Consider the following 18297-nt stretch of genomic DNA (forward strand, 5'->3'; position numbering starts at 1 on the left):
TTCGCAATCCAAGCTCACACAAGCAATCAATTATGAACCTTCACATATCCATCACCTACATAACATAATTATATATAATTACCACCTACTCAATCAAATAATCATGCACATAACCTAGACTCATCATAACTTAATAGGAATATCAACTTAAAGAACAAACACGATTTTTCCTGATTTTCCAGCACATGACAGACTCGGAATAAAATACATAACTAATTCCAGAAAAATCAAATTGATACAAGGCCAATTGAATTGGAACCCCATGAGTCTTAGCTACAAATTATATCTAACGTGTTTTTCCCAAATTCCATACTTATCAAGGGTTTCCAGACTGATTTCCAAAAACTGACAGAAACCGTCGCATAAAAAGTATTGATTCATAAAACGAGTTTAAAACATTATTTTTCAGAAATTCCAAATCCTATTATCATCTAGACTATACAAAGATTATGTATGAAGAAGCCTCATAACTGAATCGACATAAAAATTAAAGTTTCAAATCATTTTCCACAACCAAATCAGATTCGCGGACTTTTCAGCGACATGTTCATAAATAAATCACCTAGGACAAACCACAAATAATTTGACTATGAGATTTTATATGCATAAACTAGACATCAAATAAACAGGACTCTCTTTTCAAACTTTTCGAAAAAGACGACTTTAAAACAGTATAAACAATGGAATGAAATCGACTTACAAACAGGGAATCGAATTAGGTTGGAATCGATGAGCAATCTTCAATCAAATGCAAGGATCGTGTGTGTGTGTTGGTGTGCGTCGAAAAGAGGGAGGCGGGTGAGATGAGGGTTGTGTAGTGTTAGGGTAAAAATTAGGTTAAGAATTAGGTTAAAACATGATGTTGGGTGTTGGGTTAAACATGTTATTGGGTAAACTCCAATGGGTCGAGGGTAAATGGGTTAGCTCACATCTCGAATTCCATGTAAACCCGTCTCAATTAACTTACGAAACAACTCGATCTTACGATACAACGCGAGTCAAGTAAAATAACTTAATGTAATTATCGTCTAAACAATTACCCGACTTAAATAGTAAAATAAAATACGGAGTATTACAGTCTTCCCCCCTTAAAATGAACTTCGTCCCGAAGTTCGCTTATCTATCAAACCTCCAAGCATCACCGTGGGTACCAAAACAGATTTTCTAGTATAAGAACTCAAGAACTAACTTAGGCCCATAAAACAAAATGTTACATTCTACCCTCCTAAAAAGAAAGTTACGTCCCGGAACTTACTTCATGCAAACATATCACCACGAATCATTCCATCATCCTACTACCGTTGTTCACCTTGACCTATTAGAGCACCATACCAGTAGTTTAACTACACGCTTCTCTTACACATCAACCAACTAAATGAAGTAAGAACACAACATAGAGAACTCATTTGCATGGGTACACCCAACGAAACATCAACTTAATCAAACCACAATCTATAAACAAGTGCAACATAACATTAAGATTTTACAATCCTACCCAACTAAAAACATGGTTACGTCCTCGTAACCTCTTTTCAACTTTCATATACGTATGCAACAAAATCACTTTGTCAACAACATGTGAGAAAAGAACACATGATAAGAGACTGCAGCATTAACATTAAAGTAAAAAACAAGGTTTTATTATGGAATTAATCGATGTCAACAAGTAACACTTATTACTTAGCTCATGCTTAACTTAAAAACACAACATCAAACTAAAAGAAAAACAAGAAAGGAGCTAAAGGTTTACACGGTTTCATAACAGATCGATCATGGTGTTACTAGCTCTAACCTAACAGTCCTAGGTCGTGCTTACTCTGATTCTGGTGACTTCTATGTCATTCCCTTCCTGGTTCACCTCTTCCCCAAAGTCCTGGTTTGGGTGGTTCGATCGTACTTTCGGCATCGGTACATTAGCATAAAATTCGTATCTCGGTCGCTTTGATATAAAGTCAAAGGTATGCTCGGGCGGGTAACTTGTCCTCGCCATGATAATTGGGGTCACGGCATAACCTCATGCAATGGGTGGACAACTCTCTCATATAGAAGTGTTTGTTGTCCCTTAGTATGCGAGTCGGGATAGTATCAATAAGGGTATACGCTCTTAAGCGAGTATTAGTTAAGTACTCGGGGTGCCCATTATGGCCATACTTGTCCATGGCAAAGACAAAGTTTCTCACAATGCTCATTGAAGTCGGTATCAAGTGACATGTAACATCTCGCGGGTGTACATTGTAGGGATCCATCCTACGAGTTGAAAGCTAAACAAATTAGGACACAAGGGTGATACCGTAGAAGGTGTTAAGATACAGGATTCATTCACGTGGTTTAAGTGTGCGAAAGTTATATAACAAGTTTTCAGTAGTAGCATTTGTAGTACCGGGGTTTTGGTCAACTCAAGATTATCACAGTTCGCATTATCTACTAGAGAACAACAACCTTAGAAAGATCAACCATAAGGATATACGTATACCAAAGATACAATTTTAACATTGACCCCACCAAATTCTCTCTCAAGTCAAAACTATTACTAATTCCGAACAATTGATCCATATGCGCATTCATTCCGCCCTACCACTAACAATCACCAGGAGTATTAAAACATGTTGCACATACGCACTACTTAAACACTTTGAAACCACAGAAAAAAATAACATGTAATCAAAACCATTTGACTCATCAGCTATGCAACACGAATTAGTCAGTTTGCATGATGTAAATTCTGAAAACATATTTCCCAATAAAAGTAACAACATATGATCCATGACAACAACAACATTACTTCCATATCACACATGTGTTTAACATTTTATCAACCTTATCGTTCAATTGTGTCCAAAGAACGTAGTATAACTCATTTTCAAAGAAAACAAATGATATCGCATAATTAGCTTAAACATACACATTTGCCTTCATATACTTTGTAGGACATTATCTATGATAAAAGATTAGCAACTTGAACAACTTCTCTGATTTGCACGATTTGAATAATTAGGCAACTCGTAGGCTCAACTAATTGTATCTATAACGACTATCATTTAAACCAACGCATATCATGTGAATCATAAAAGGGTTATCCCATTATAATTGGCCAACATAGCTGACATAAGAAAATTTCCGTCAAAATAATCACCTTAGCATTTCGTGACAATACAACTATGAACATATCCAATAAGGAACAACGACACTATTTTATTATCATATCATAAGTTTAGGTTCAACTGAATAAATTAATGCAATGAAAGTAATAAGTATAACTATAGGCACACAGACTCACATAAAAGACATTAGAACCGAGATGACATCCCACATGTGAACATTTAGACATACTCATTACTACCATCCATGTGTAAACATTTAAACATAATTATTATAAATATTCACGCGAGTATATTAGAACAGTCAAGTTAACATTTAACGCCACCAACTTTACCAAGATATGACAATATAGTTTTATATTTATATATATCCGACCACTATACAAGTATGATGAACACACCAGAGATATTAAAACATGCCAAACATATATAAAATATGCAACAACTGGACTCGTATAAAATATTTCACCCTCGATTAAGGATCAGATTAACCTATTCAATTTCACTCATACTATCATGCCAACAATGTTATAAACTAAACTTTAATTTTTTTTTTTTATCACTTGTTAAGATACATAACCAATGAATATGTGTGCTACTATCATCATATAAGGACACTATAATTTCACATTAATAAGGCTCATGAAATAATCGAACAACTGTATGAAAACTCAACATAGAATTCACATTTTAAAAGTTATGATTCACGTGGTAACTTCCAAAAATCACGAATAAATAACCGTTCAACGAAAACTTGAGTTATATTATATTTTTATAACATACAGAGAGTTAATAATTCGTGAGAAAAAGAATGAGGTCCAAAGCTCAAGAATTCAATTTTTAAAGGATTTTACAACTCAGTTGGTCCAAACAAGTATGTGACAGCAATTGGTCCGAAACTTGGGTCAGTTTGCAAAACTTACCATTTAATATAGAGACATCAAGAATTTTCGTGGCTTATCAATTTGAAAACATATGCGAATCTTCTGATCGATGGAGTTGGAATTATGCAAAAATTATTAATACAATTTAAATGAGGATTTTTACAAAATCGTTGGTCAAAACATCACTGCACAGGAACTTCCTGACCACAGCCCACTAAAATATTTATTACTCCTAATCCGTATATCCTATAAGCATGAAACCAACGCCAAATGAACACTAACTCACGAGGCTATCTCTCAGAAAATTTTCATCCATAGACGACAAACAGAAAACGAATGGCAGTAAGATCAATTAGAGAGTAAAATCAAACAAAACGTGTTTCAGCACTAGGTCATTCATTTACTATGTTCCAAGCTCTTACAACCACACTATCGATACTAACCCATCCTAACTTAAATCTCACACTTTGTACTTACGTAAACATCTATCCCATAGCATCCCTAAGCATCTCGATCTACTCCTTACATCTAAATCACGATTGCTATGACTAGAAACATGCAATTCAATAGTGTTTCTCATTACTATCACAATACTATACTAGCATGGCTTCGGGATCACATAACCGCATATCACGAGACATAATAGCACTATCAACACGTCATTCGACATCCATCCAGATAAATATCATCAATTCGCAATTATTTTCACGCTCACGATTACCACAATCCAACAATTATCAACCTGAACACGAAAATTTTAATTCTCATCTCCACAACATCACATGATCACGCCATCATTCATACAAAATACTTACCGTAACGTTGTCCTGCAGCATGGTTAGAATATGGGTCTCAAGGTGTACATCCACTCGATTATATCCAAGGTTTTCCTTCTAACTACCCCATTCACTCAATTTCTCTCGGGTTACCTGGTTCAAAACTGAGAGGGCAAAAGAGCACGTATTAAGGGCGCCTTCTTAACCGCACTGTGAGCTCCTAACAGTTTATTCCCAGGGGTTCATTTTATTTAGACACATCCTACGTTCATTGGGTTCATTGATTTAGGCCTGAGGATCGTTCGCTCTGATACCACTTTGTAACACCCCGATTTATAAAGGAGCCTCTAGCAAGACATTCCTAATAAACCGGACTGTTACCATCTCGGTTTCCCGAGGTAGTGAATAACAAATTAAACTCCAAGGCAAATTACATAATTTCTTTAACTTAACTTTTTACAAAACCTCATTTACATCAAATTACAAGCACTAACATAAATAAAAGTGAAAGTCTTCTAAATGATGATCTAGCTACTAAGTCTTCTGATCCAGTGTCTCACGCCCATCAAGCTCCCATCCTATCTCATAAACCTGTCAAGTCTGCTCCCCAATATTTGGATCGTCACAGGTGTTCACGAATACACATGGTCAACCACGAGGTTGAGTAGGGAATACAATAAAACAACAAAATATGATATGCATGCTCCTCCGTCACCTCCACCTCCATCTCAACTCATATCTCATAACCCGAACGCCTGACCATACCGATCCCGGTAGACTATATATCGACCGTAGCCGATCCGCCACTCGCTTGTTGAGGACACAGGGCAAGTCTGCAGAACCCGCCTGGGCCTTATCACAACATCATCATCACTACACCACATCACCACAACATCCTCCATCTCCAATGCATATGAATGCACAACAGTAAACAATGCAACACAATATGTATGTCAATGAATGAAATCATGCCAGCTACCAATAATGTTGTGATAACATACTCAACACGATCAGATCAGTCAACCACATTCCAGTATATAAATCATAACATAAATCAACAACCACGAAACAAGTCAACGTTCACAGTTTGGTCATATAAAACACAACAAGTCAACACAACTTAACAACAACGCTGATAAGTCAAGTGTATTTCCCTACCTTTTCGCAATCCAAGCTCACACAAGCAATCAATTATGAACCTTCACATATCCATCACCTACATAACATAATTATATATAATTACCACCTACTCAATCAAATAATCATGCACATAACCTAGACTCATCATAACTTAATAGGAATATCAACTTAAAGAACAAACACGATTTTTCCTGATTTTCCAGCACATGACAGACTCGGAATAAAATACATAACTAATTCCAGAAAAATCAAATTGATACAAGGCCAATTGAATTGGAACCCCATGAGTCTTAGCTACAAATTATATCTAACGTGTTTTTCCCAAATTCCATACTTATCAAGGGTTTCCAGACTGATTTCCAAAAACTGACAGAAACCGTCGCATAAAAAGTATTGATTCATAAAACGAGTTTAAAACATTATTTTTCAGAAATTCCAAATCCTATTATCATCTAGACTATACAAAGATTATGTATGAAGAAGCCTCATAACTGAATCGACATAAAAATTAAAGTTTCAAATCATTTTCCACAACCAAATCAGATTCGCGGACTTTTCAGCGACATGTTCATAAATAAATCACCTAGGACAAACCACAAATAATTTTACTATGAGATTTTATATGCATAAACTAGACATCAAATAAACAGGACTCTCTTTTCAAACTTTTCGAAAAAGACGACTTTAAAACAGTATAAACAATGGAATGAAATCGACTTACAAACAGGGAATCGAATTAGGTTGGAATCGATGAGCAATCTTCAATCAAATGCAAGGATCGTGTGTGTGTGTTGGTGTGCGTCGAAAAGAGGGAGGCGGGTGAGATGAGGGTTGTGTAGTGTTAGGGTAAAAATTAGGTTAAGAATTAGGTTAAAACATGATGTTGGGTGTTGGGTTAAACATGTTATTGGGTAAACTCCAATGGGTCGAGGGTAAATGGGTTAGCTCACATCTCGAATTCCATGTAAACCCGTCTCAATTAACTTACGAAACAACTCGATCTTACGATACAACGCGAGTCAAGTAAAATAACTTAATGTAATTATCGTCTAAACAATTACCCGACTTAAATAGTAAAATAAAATACGGAGTATTACAAGTTATTTTGAGTCAGTGTTTGTGGGAATTGTATGTAGCTGTGATGTCTATCGATGTGGTTGTGGTGCCTCGGGTGGTGATCCGGGCACGGTGTTTAGTATTGTGATGCGGGTATTTTCGCACTGTGGTGTGGCTGTTGGTGGCGGTGTTGCGATGCCGTCACCGGTTGTGGTGGAGTAAGCGGGATGATTATGATTCGAGTTTCGAAAGTTCATACCAGTCATACATAGATTGTTGTTTTGTTTGATGTTGCTTCCTGTGAGTTTCAGTTTGTACAGATAGACAGTTGTTTTATTTATTGATGTTTCTTACCAGTTAAGTTATGGTATGAGGGTAGAGTATGATATGGAAGAGAGTTGTATATGTTTTCGTTGTTGTCATGGTATAGTGACATTCTGTTGATGGGACACAGTTATCAGAAGTTGTTACAATACTTTTGATCTTGTTTTAAGATGAGGCTTTAGACATAATCATGGTAAGTGATTGGTGGAACATGAGTTGTCGATCCGGGCTGCAGTGGTTCATAATCGATTTTGGGACGGTGAGTGTAGGGTGTGGGGAATTAGTGTCATGTTAAGTTTTGTATGAGTTTTGCGGTAATAAAGAAAAGAACTTGAGGATCTAGTGTGAGTGTACGTAACGAGTGTAGATCGTGAGTTATGCTTTTGGGAGATAGGTGCCTTACATAGAGAGGTATGTTGTTTTGCAGTAAGAATGGAGAGTTAGTATGGTGTTTTTGCCACGCGTTTTATGGTATAGATTAGGTGGTGTGTCGTATGAGTTGAGGTATGAAAAATGTTTAAGTAAGAAAGCCTTGGATATGTGCATGGCGAGTGTTTAGGTTATAGGTGATTATCTTTGACATGCGGTGGTGATGAGGAAATGGAAAGATATATCTAGGATTTACTATTAGTGAGTTACGAGGACGTAACATTTATCTTAAGAGGAGTAGGATGCGATAAAAGAGATTTTGATGGTTGTACATATGGTAGTATATTTGGAAGTAGAGTGTTGGTGTAGCATAAGGTATGGTTTTGTATATGTTGTGGTTGATAGTGTTAAAAGGTCATGGACGTGCTTATAGTAGTTCGAGGTTAGGAATGCGAGAATACTTCGATAGTGTTGACAGTTGGATGATGAGGTTATGAGTGTGAGTAAACTTCGAGGACGAAGTTCCTTTTAAGGGTGGTAGAATGTAACATTCCGTTTGATGTTTATGTAGTTGGTTATGTATGGAGTTAGTGTCGGGAGAGTTTATGATGTAGTTGATACGACATCGTGAACGAGGTGTGGAGGTAGGAATAGTTGGTAGAGTTGGTGTTAAGAGTTCATGGTTTCATATTTTGTAAGTTGGGGTTTTGTTTTGAGTTCTTAGTAGCTTTGTTGCGTCTTGACCGAGTTAGTATGTTTGTTTTTATGTATGGGTTGAACTTCGGGGACGAAGTTCTTTTTAAGGAGGGAAGACTGTAATACTACGGTTTTATGAGTCTCTGGGTACTCTATCGAGTAGGCCTTACTCTGTCGAGTAAGGGTGTTTTGCATTTTTTTTAAAATAGTTTCTGACCTGTAGGGTAATCTATCAAGTAGCCTTAGGTACTCGATAGAGTAGCCGACACTCGATCGAGTATGTCAGTTACTCGATCGAGTAGCCGGTTTACGGGTGATATTTTGTCGGGTTTTGTTAATAACACGGATTAATATATATAAATCTTTCCGTCATCTTTACAACACACTTTTACAAACCTAATCACATTGAAAAGAGATTCAAGTTACGTTCTTCGCATTCATCCGTGTTACTGACAAATCCCGGAGCTCGAGAGGTCGGATTCCATCGTTCTTTATACCTTTGTAATCCTTGTGTCGAGGGTAAGATCTACATACCAATTTTATAGTATTTCGTTAAGTTTCGTTAAACCCTAATTTTGGGATTGGGGGTTTTTGTTATGTTTCTTGATTGGTAGCAATTGCATGATTATATGTTAGGAGGATGATTCGTAGGAGAGGAATTTTGATACAGCTGTTGAGACCGTCTGATTGTGTTGTTGTTCCAGGTAGGGTTTCCTTACTCAGTATTACTTACATAATGTGTGGTGATTGTGCTGTAATTAGTGTGATTGATTGATTCAGACGGTTGTGCTTATACATTGTGGATTGATTCAGACGGTTGTTGATATTGTGATTGTGATTGTTTGTCTGTGGTTCTCGAGATGCGTTCTCGGCTGAGTGGAGTCACTTGCGGGAGTGGCTTCACGCCCTAGTTTCGCCCTCCGTGGAACCCGCCACGGGAGGGGATGTGCACATTAATGGGACAGGGTTATCGCTCGGTATGATGAGCGGGGCTTAGGTGGGAACGGCTGCGGTCCCCCACGCGTGGCTGGTCCGGTGGACGGTCGGTGACGGAGATGGAGTGGAGTGCACGATTGTGTATGATTACTTGAATTTGTGTTGGTTCTTTATCTTTGTTGATATATAACTTGTGTAAATAGTACTGACCCCGTTTAAATGTTTTAAAAACTGTGGTGATCCATTCGGGGGTGGTGAGCAGTTATTGAGCAAGTATGATATGATGCGTACGGGATAGCCGGGATGAGTCATCACGTTGCAGTTAGAATTCTTCCGCTGTGTCAGACGATGTCTAGTAGCTTGATAGTTTTATCAGTAAACGGATTGAGTACTTTGTAATTCCTTTGACAGTTTTGGTTTGAGATATGTAATCACTTAAATTATATTTACTATTTAAATATGCTTTTTTATTGTCTTATGATTATCATTGCCTCGGGTAACCGAGATGGTAGTATCCTTATACCTGAGTGGTCCTGGTAAGGCACTTGGAGTATGGGGGTATTACACTTTCCTAATACATAATGGAACTAGACATTGTTTGTCAACCTTAACCTCTGCTCCCTTGTGTAACCATCTAAGCTTGTAAGGGCTTGGGGTGATCCTGAGTCACCAGATTCAGCTTGTTGACCATGGTGATGGAAGCCACATTGGTACAGCTCCCTCCATTTATGTTCAAGTTACAAACCCTTCCCTGAACTGTCCATCTACACCTGAAGATCAGGGACCTCTGGTCAGCTTCTAAAGGTGCCTGTTGTGAATGCATCACTCTCCATAAGACCAAGCTGTGGCCTGTGTCAGTGTGAGCTACAACCTGATCTTGGCCTGACTCCTCCTCAGCTTCCATTTCCTCCAGCATTAGGTTCTCATCCTCCTTATACTCAACCAATCCTTTCCTTTCCCACTCTTCTACTTCCATTGCTGTCAGTGCCCTCTTAAAAGGACAATCCTTCCTGAAGTGGCCATATCCCTGACACTAAAAGCACTTGATCTTTCCCTCAGTCACAGGTGCGTTGGTCTTCTGGTTCATGGGGGCTTTCCCTTTATCTAGTGTAGGTGGTGCAGCTGGTTCAGGTGTAATACCAATCCTAACTCCAGTAAATGGTCTGAATGCAGGTCGGGTGGTAGTTTTAGACACTGTAGGCTTAGCCTTCCCCATTTTTTCAACTCTCAAGGACAGGTTAACCACATCATCATAAGACCACAGGGGTTGCATCCTAACCTTTATAGCAATATTTTTATCAAGACCCTCTAGAAACCAAGCAATCCTTTGCTCAGGTTTTTCATTAATCTCACATTGTAAGGTTAACTGCTCAAACTCCCTCAGGTAGGTCTCAATGGGTCTCTCATCTTGCCTATGTTTAGACAGCTTAATAAAGAGATCCTGAGTATAATCCTTGGTGACAAATTTACTCAACATCTTTTTCTTAAGCTTAGACCAAGACCTAAGTGGTTCTTTCCCTTCTCTAATCCTTTGGTGTTTCAATATCACTATTCCATTCTAATAAATCATCAGGATTTAGGCTACCAGAAAATTTAGGGATCTCTAGCTTTAGATGTTTGTCTGTGTGCTCAGGAACCTCCTCTTGTGTTCTGATGCTCTCCTCAGATTCTGATTCATATCCATGTGGTGGGTGCCCTCTCCCTGCTCCCATAAAGAAGCCTCTGCCTCTACCTCTTCCTCTGGGAAGTGGTTGTCTTCTTGGATCATGGTTTGGAAACCTCTCCATCACTACATGGACAACATTGAGTAGTGTGTCCACATTCCCTGCAAGAGTTTATATTCCTGTTTCAATACAAGCAAGTCTCTCTTCACTCATGGTTGTTTTTGTGTTTTTGTTGTAGGTAGGGATAATGAGCTCACGGTTTCTATCAATCCAAGACTAGCACAAAGGTGGAATTGTGTTAAACCTTACTCTGATTACCAAATTGCAATGTCAAACCCCCAGGTCTAATACAAAGACTCAATCTTTGATTAGATAAGATTCCTGAAATTTCCCAGGAATGCAATAGACTTCGGAATTGGATTTAAATTATCAAATGGACTGCTAAAATCATGAAATTTGGTGAGAAATTAGTTGAATGAGTAAACTAACTCTCATTAAAATTTCAAGAATTTTGAAGCATTCTAAGTATTTTTAGATGATTAAACAAGGTTGTCTAACAGAAGGAGTCAGACAGTTCTGATACAGGATTATTGTTTGAACTGAACAAGGACCAAAGGATATAATTATCAACTTAAATCCCACAAATCTTCACAGGGAAGCAAGCTAACAATTTGGACAACTTAAACTGGAATTTATCACAGCCAAGCACAGATAAATACCAACTCAAGCTAACAGCAAAGCCAAACAATCCAGAGTCTGAGCACAGGACTGAATGAACCTCACTAACAGACTTTGTTCAACACCTACTGTCTAAGCACAAGATGTTAATAGACCTGACTCTTAACTACAGACTAGGCACAAGTTATAGAGATTTAAAATTGAGAGAAAACTCAGGTTTAATATTCATCAAAAGCTGCCTCAATGCAGTTGGGGGACGTTCCTTATATATGCCTCCCTCTTGGAAATCTGTTACAAATTTTAACCTAGAAATCTCATCCAAGGACCAGGATTAGTTCTTAGGACATAAACAAAGTGATGGAAATATTTTACAATGATGACAAAATGATTTAAAGGAATACTGCAATAAAACAACAGAAATTCTGCACCAATAGTGACATGCTGCTTCCTAGGCTGTTGTGTTGCCTTGGCTGGGAGTATAAGGACGAATGGCTGCAGTAGGGGGCCTTGACTTTGGTTCTTAGGTGATATCTTAGTTGATCAAGGTTTCAGCTGGCCAAGGTGGTAGCCGGTGGTTCACCTTGTACTGGTACTTGTGACCTCCCAAAGCAGGCCTGGCAGTGGTTGTTAATAGGCTAGTGTGCCTGGGACTGTTGCCTGCTTCCTGATCATCATTGACCTGGTTCTTGGCTCTTGCTGCATACGACTTTGTACATAATTTCGAATTCTTAATAACAGATTAAGAAATGATTTCCCTTTACTCAGTCGGTTAAACCAGTCATAATTTCAGTATTTTTGTAAACTCTATAAACTTTGGGTCATAGTTTCATTATCTCGCAAACACTATGAACTTCAGGCCATATTGTGAATGTCAAATTTTTAACCGTAAATATTTTTTCCTTCTTTGTCATATCGAATTTCGAGCATATATGAGTCTCACATGAATTTCATCAGATATTTTCATTCACTAAATAAATTTGGCTCAAATAAAGTCACATCTGTAAGCTCAATTAAGGCCCCATTACTCGGCTCACCAAATGCCATATTATTAGGCTCAATATAGGTCGCATCAATTTGTCTTATTTTTATGCCATATCCCCAACTCCTTCTACAGGCAAAGTGTTTATGGGATGTCACATTCATTTCAATGAATGACTCAAATTACAGAAATAATATTCCTTTTAATAAAGACTGCTTTATCCATTTGAAACTCAAATGCGGTTCATAAAATCGTAGATGTGGACTTCTAGCCACTATTGTTTACATGTGAACTTTGGGCCACTTATTCTTTTACAATATGAATATATATTGTACAGATGAGACGGTGTTAAATTATTACACCTTTAAAACTTTGAACTTTTGGCCAAAGTTATAATAGGGACATATCTGCTCATCTTTATAATAGTTTGGAATTTCAGGCCCAAAATTATATGATATGTCATTTCTCAAGACTTGTTAACCAGGTATATAAAAATTTTAGTCCAATAAAAAAAATTAAATTCTACAAGACTGATAAATTTATAACCTGAATTTTATAATATGATTTAACTGATAAAATACACATGAATATGGACTTCAATTCATCAAGACAATAGTTATACCCAAATCCGAAAAACTCAAGATTGTTAAAGTCAAGAAGTTCAATATAAATTGCATGCATAGCGTTTTAAAGAATACGTATCATTGATTATTTAAGACAAATAATGACTAGTTTATAGTAAATATAAGAATACCGTACATGTTAAAGAAAACGCATTATATTAGTCAATTTAGACTTTACATCAACAAAATTGAATCATACTTGTATGAACAAAACATCAGGCTTAAACATGTACATCTTAAAAAATAATTACGGATTATGACGAAAACGTACCTTGATTAGCGAATAATATAATATAATAAGATCTGGTATGAACCTTCTAATTATCAGATCTAATTGATTGAATGATTAGAAACTCGTGGTGATAACGAGTTGTGAAATAAAGACAAGATATAATTATAGAGAGAAGAAAAGAGAGATAGAACTATCTCTTAATCCATTATGAGCGATACATATACATATACTCCCTCCGTCCCGGTCAATTGTTGTCCTTTCGTTTTGGCACAAAGACCAAGGAAAGAGGAAAAGACCAATAACAAAATGACAAGTGGAACAAATTGAATGAGAATTATCAAATTATTCATCAAGTTCATTCTTAAAATAGAAAGGACAATAAATGACTGAGACACCCAAAAATAGAAAAGGACAACAAATGACCGGGACAGAGGGAGTACAATAAAATTAAAATTTCCATGAAATAATACACTGTAATATTTTAAAATATAAACATCCATATAATATTATACTCTAATATTTCATAACAATCCAATAACATAACATAACAAAAAAAAAAGTGTGGAGAGGTGGAGGTCCACGTTGTTCCCTCAATCCCACCATCTTGTCCTCCCTAATAACTAATAACTAACTAACAGAAATTATAAACAAAAACAACACATCTTCATTTCATTATTTCCTCGTCATACAACAATGTCGTCGTCAAACCCACATCATCAACCTCATTACACCACCAATAATAATAGTAATAAATCTCCTACCCGATCAACGTTAACCGGATTCGCCCCACCACCATCCCCGATCCCTACCGGGAAAGGAACCCGGTCTGGCGCCATGAACGAGCGAAAACTCAATGACTACTTTTACGAAAATTTACAAATACCCTACCTGAGGATGCCGGATTATAGCCGGGTCCGGGTGCCAGCCCAGATAGATTACCGGCTGTTGGCGTCACGCGTTGGGAATTCAATTGAGAGGTTGGTACGGTCTGCCCAGGAGTTTGGGGTGGTTCGGATCGGAGGGCATGGAATTTGTCGGGAGGAGGTTCGATCGGTTCGGGCTGAGGTTGAGTTGTTTTTTAGAAAATTGGATGAGAGGAAGGGTAGATTTAGGAGGAGTTTTGTTGATAGGGTTGGTAATAGGGAGGAGTTTGTTTGGTTTAGGTCTGATAAGGCTATGTTGCTTTGGGCTAGGGAGGTTATGGGTTCAGATCGCTATCGTGACTTTAGGTACCTGCAAAAACTTATATGAGACGGTTATATCTACAACGTACTCCATATTATTTATTTTATTGTGTGTTTTGTTAATAGTTTGGTTGTATGCATACAATAGTTTCAGGTAGGATTTAGTAGTAGTTAAGTTCTATTATCGAATATTTGTTTCGGTCTTATGCACCAATTATGATGAGAATTTTATTAAGGATTAATTTGCGTTAGACTTCTCCCAGGTAAAGTTAGGTGATGTAATATTAAATACTGTTAAATCATCATGCAAATGGGCTCGGGCCTTATCCGAATGGAGGAGAGACGGATCACTTACCAATTGGCAATAGGAGAAGTAACCCCCTTGATTATGAAGTGTACAATCTGTCTTTCTCTTTCAATGTGGGACACTCACATGTGGGTTAATATGAGATTCTTCACACTCCCCACACATGTGAGGCCCATTTAAATCAGACGGAGCCATCAACAGATGGAATTACTGGGCCAAATAAGAGGTACACAAAGCCTTGGCTCCAGCTGGCAAACAATGGCCTAGTTAATCATCATACCCAGGTCTTTAGCCTTGGGCTCTGATACCATGTTAAATCATGCAAATGGGTCTGGGCCTTACCCGAATGGAGGAGAGACGGACCACTTAACAACATAAGGGAGGTTCCATCCTAAAACCAATTGGCAATAGGAGGAGTAAACCCTTGGTTATGAAGTGGTACATTCTCTCTTTCTCCTTCAAATGTGGGACACTCACATGTGGGTTAACATGTGGGTTAATATGGGATTCTTCACAAATACTCAGTACAATTTGTTGTGTTAATGTAATTTGAGGAATTGTATGCTTGAATATAACTCTAGTAGGGTGTTGTCTATGGCGGAGAAGTAACATTGTTTTTTGATTGACCAATGACCAGAATGGAACCTGTATTGAAAATGTGTATATAGATTAGTTACTGCTTCCTAGTTTACTGTTTAAGAAAACCTGACACAAGACGGAGTCAGGATTTAATGTTAGGGAGGAATAACGCATAAAAAAAAAATCCTAAATGCGCTAAGTCCTTGCTTAGGAACGATGGCAAGATTGGCAACCTATGCTAAGCCCCTGCTGCATCACTGTCTATAGGAATTAGTGAACTGTTTTGAATGTTTCATTGTCTATAGGATTTATTTTGGGACTGACATTTAACAAGTGCTAGTTGCAATTCCTTTTAGTTAAAATTTTGGATCAAAATTTTGGTTTGGTGAAATTTATATTGGTTGTCGACATTATCCGAAGATTAGCTTGTATAAAATGTTGCATTGTTGAAGAATTTTTTATTTTTCGTTTTTATCATGTGACTATATTTCAAGTTTCTACCAAGAATATGAATGTATTCAGCCTTATATGTTCCATGCAGAAATCTTTGCGCATTTCTTAGTTTCATGAGTTTCAGCTACACTCTGTATTGGTCACTATGTGACAAGGCAGACTCTTGTTGTCCTGTGCAGTTGGATGTAAAGTCATATTAAATGTGTTGAAAATACAAACAGGCTCTTTTTTTTTACGGCACCTGTGTTGACCCGTGCTGATCCTCGTGACCCCCCCGTTGCCTCTTTACTATAACATCTTCTGTAACTCATATCCCAAATTTGCTTGGTACACCACTATATTGAGAATGTCGAACAAATAATTGTTTTTCTGGTCAGCTATATACGTCTCTTTTTTTTTTTTCCCGGTACTTATCAATATATGTCTCTGATGTGTCATTAGTCTGGTTTTTTACGAGGCAAGAAAACCCTAGCATCTGTCTCTGATATGTCATTAGTCTGGTTTTAATAGAGTGCTTGCATTACTTCTTCTAAACTATCATTTGATGTATAGCTTATAGATTCCAGGAAAAAAACAAAATCCGATGTTACTTATAAATTTCATATGTTATCTTGCAGCCGGAAGATGGAAAGTGTAGTGAGGAAACTCGATAGAATCGCAGAAGAATTAGCAGAAGTTTTCTCCAAATTTTCAGCCCACCGCTTCGAGAAGAAGATTGAAGAGAGAGAATCGATTATCAGCCTATACAGATACAATGATACACATCCTAGCTTACTCGTGTCTAACGAAGACATTCATGAGTCGTATGACCATGCATTGAGCCTCCACCTGGCCATGGAGCAGGGTGAGTTCTATGTCCAGACCGAGAAAGGCCCGCTGTCTTTCACCACAGACCCTGACACTATTATCGTCACCGTTGGGGATCAACTAATGGTAAACACATTCTTTTCCCTTACATTGACATTTATTCTTCACGACTAGGGATCTTAAAGTTTTTGACCATGTTTGAAAGCAAAACTACAGAGATTCGGGTTTTTCTGTTTAGAACCTACGGAGTAATATATCTGATAAGAAATCAGCGTTGTTGATGACAGGATTGGAGTGCAGGAGATTTCAAAGCTGTTTCTGGTGAATTGATCTTCGATCCAAACCTCCACGGGACAGAAGCATCATACTCCTTAGAGATCAAATGTTCACCCTTAAATCTGAACTTGGGTTATACCAAAAAAGTTACAAGGACCATATCTTTATTTGATCAAATACTGATTATAGTAATCTTTAGCTTCCTGTACAAAATTCTTGTGTTTACGTTGTCTAGATCGTCATCAGGAACACATTGGTGGTACTCCCTACGTTAAGTTGTCGATCTTGGTGAATCGAGTCAGTTATAAGCTGCACTTTGAGATTAGTGGACACATTGGTGGTACTCCCTACGTTTAAGTTGTCGATCTTAGTGAATCGAGTCAGTTATAAGCTGCACTTTGAGATTAGTGTGTATAGTTTCTCTACTCATGTAATCTTCTGAGTTAATGTGAGGTTGGAAATGGATTGATCGTCGAGTTTGGTTTCTGATGACAAAGGTCAATGAAATGTCAAGACAGTTTGCTTGTATCTTGTATTACCTGCTATATGAGTTTGCCTGAAACACAAGATGGTGGAAACAAAAAAATGGAAGCAGAGAATTTCAGGCTGTCTGTTGGATAACTCTGCAGTTTGTACTGCTATAATTAAGTTCATCACAGGAGTATATGAAAGTCCAGTCGGTTTTACGTAAGATCATTGTATACATATATATACGAAAGTCACTTAAGCTACTATTAACTGAGGCGCATAATTTGAAACGTGCCGTCGTATTTTTACAATATAACAAATTTTACTAGAGTTTTGATTACTGATAGTGTTAACAATAAAAAATTGAACCTACAACAGTAAATAAATAAAGAGCACAAAAATAATACGAAAAAGAGGAGTTTTATTATTGAAAGATTGAAAGTTACAATTTCTGTAACTCTCTTGATTCCTTCTCTAAGGGATTTATGGTTTTGATAGTGCTACGGCCTACGAGGATCTTATCGACTTAATCTCATAGGGAGATGATGATGTCGTTTTAAAAATAATACGAAAAATAAGAGTTTTATTATTGAAAGATTGAAGGTTAGCGTAACGTAAGTCTCTTGATTCCATCTCTAAGGGATTTGATTTAATGTTTTGGGGGTAAGGGGGGGTAAGGATGAGAATGGTTTTGGGGGTATGGGGGTTATGGGTCGTTTTGTGACTTATTCCATATGCTCTCTACAATTTGGTAGTAGGAAGGTCATT

The 18297-nt window shown here is 37.4% G+C and overlaps 1 protein-coding gene across 1 annotated transcript; it reads left to right on the forward strand.

The window, feature by feature from the left end:
- Positions 1-11987: 11987 nt before the first annotated feature.
- Positions 11988-17586, forward strand: LOC141637281 (uncharacterized). The gene is made up of 3 exons (XM_074446840.1): positions 11988-14684; positions 16596-16911; positions 17073-17586. The coding sequence occupies exons 1-3, from the start codon at positions 14149-14151 to the stop codon at positions 17334-17336; spliced, it is 1116 nt and encodes a 371-aa protein (XP_074302941.1). The 5' UTR covers positions 11988-14148; the 3' UTR covers positions 17337-17586.
- Positions 17587-18297: the final 711 nt, after the last annotated feature.

Source organism: Silene latifolia, unplaced genomic scaffold (genome assembly GCF_048544455.1).
Source record: "Silene latifolia isolate original U9 population unplaced genomic scaffold, ASM4854445v1 chrun_scaffold_16, whole genome shotgun sequence".
In the NCBI taxonomy this organism is placed as follows: Eukaryota; Viridiplantae; Streptophyta; class Magnoliopsida; order Caryophyllales; family Caryophyllaceae; genus Silene; species Silene latifolia.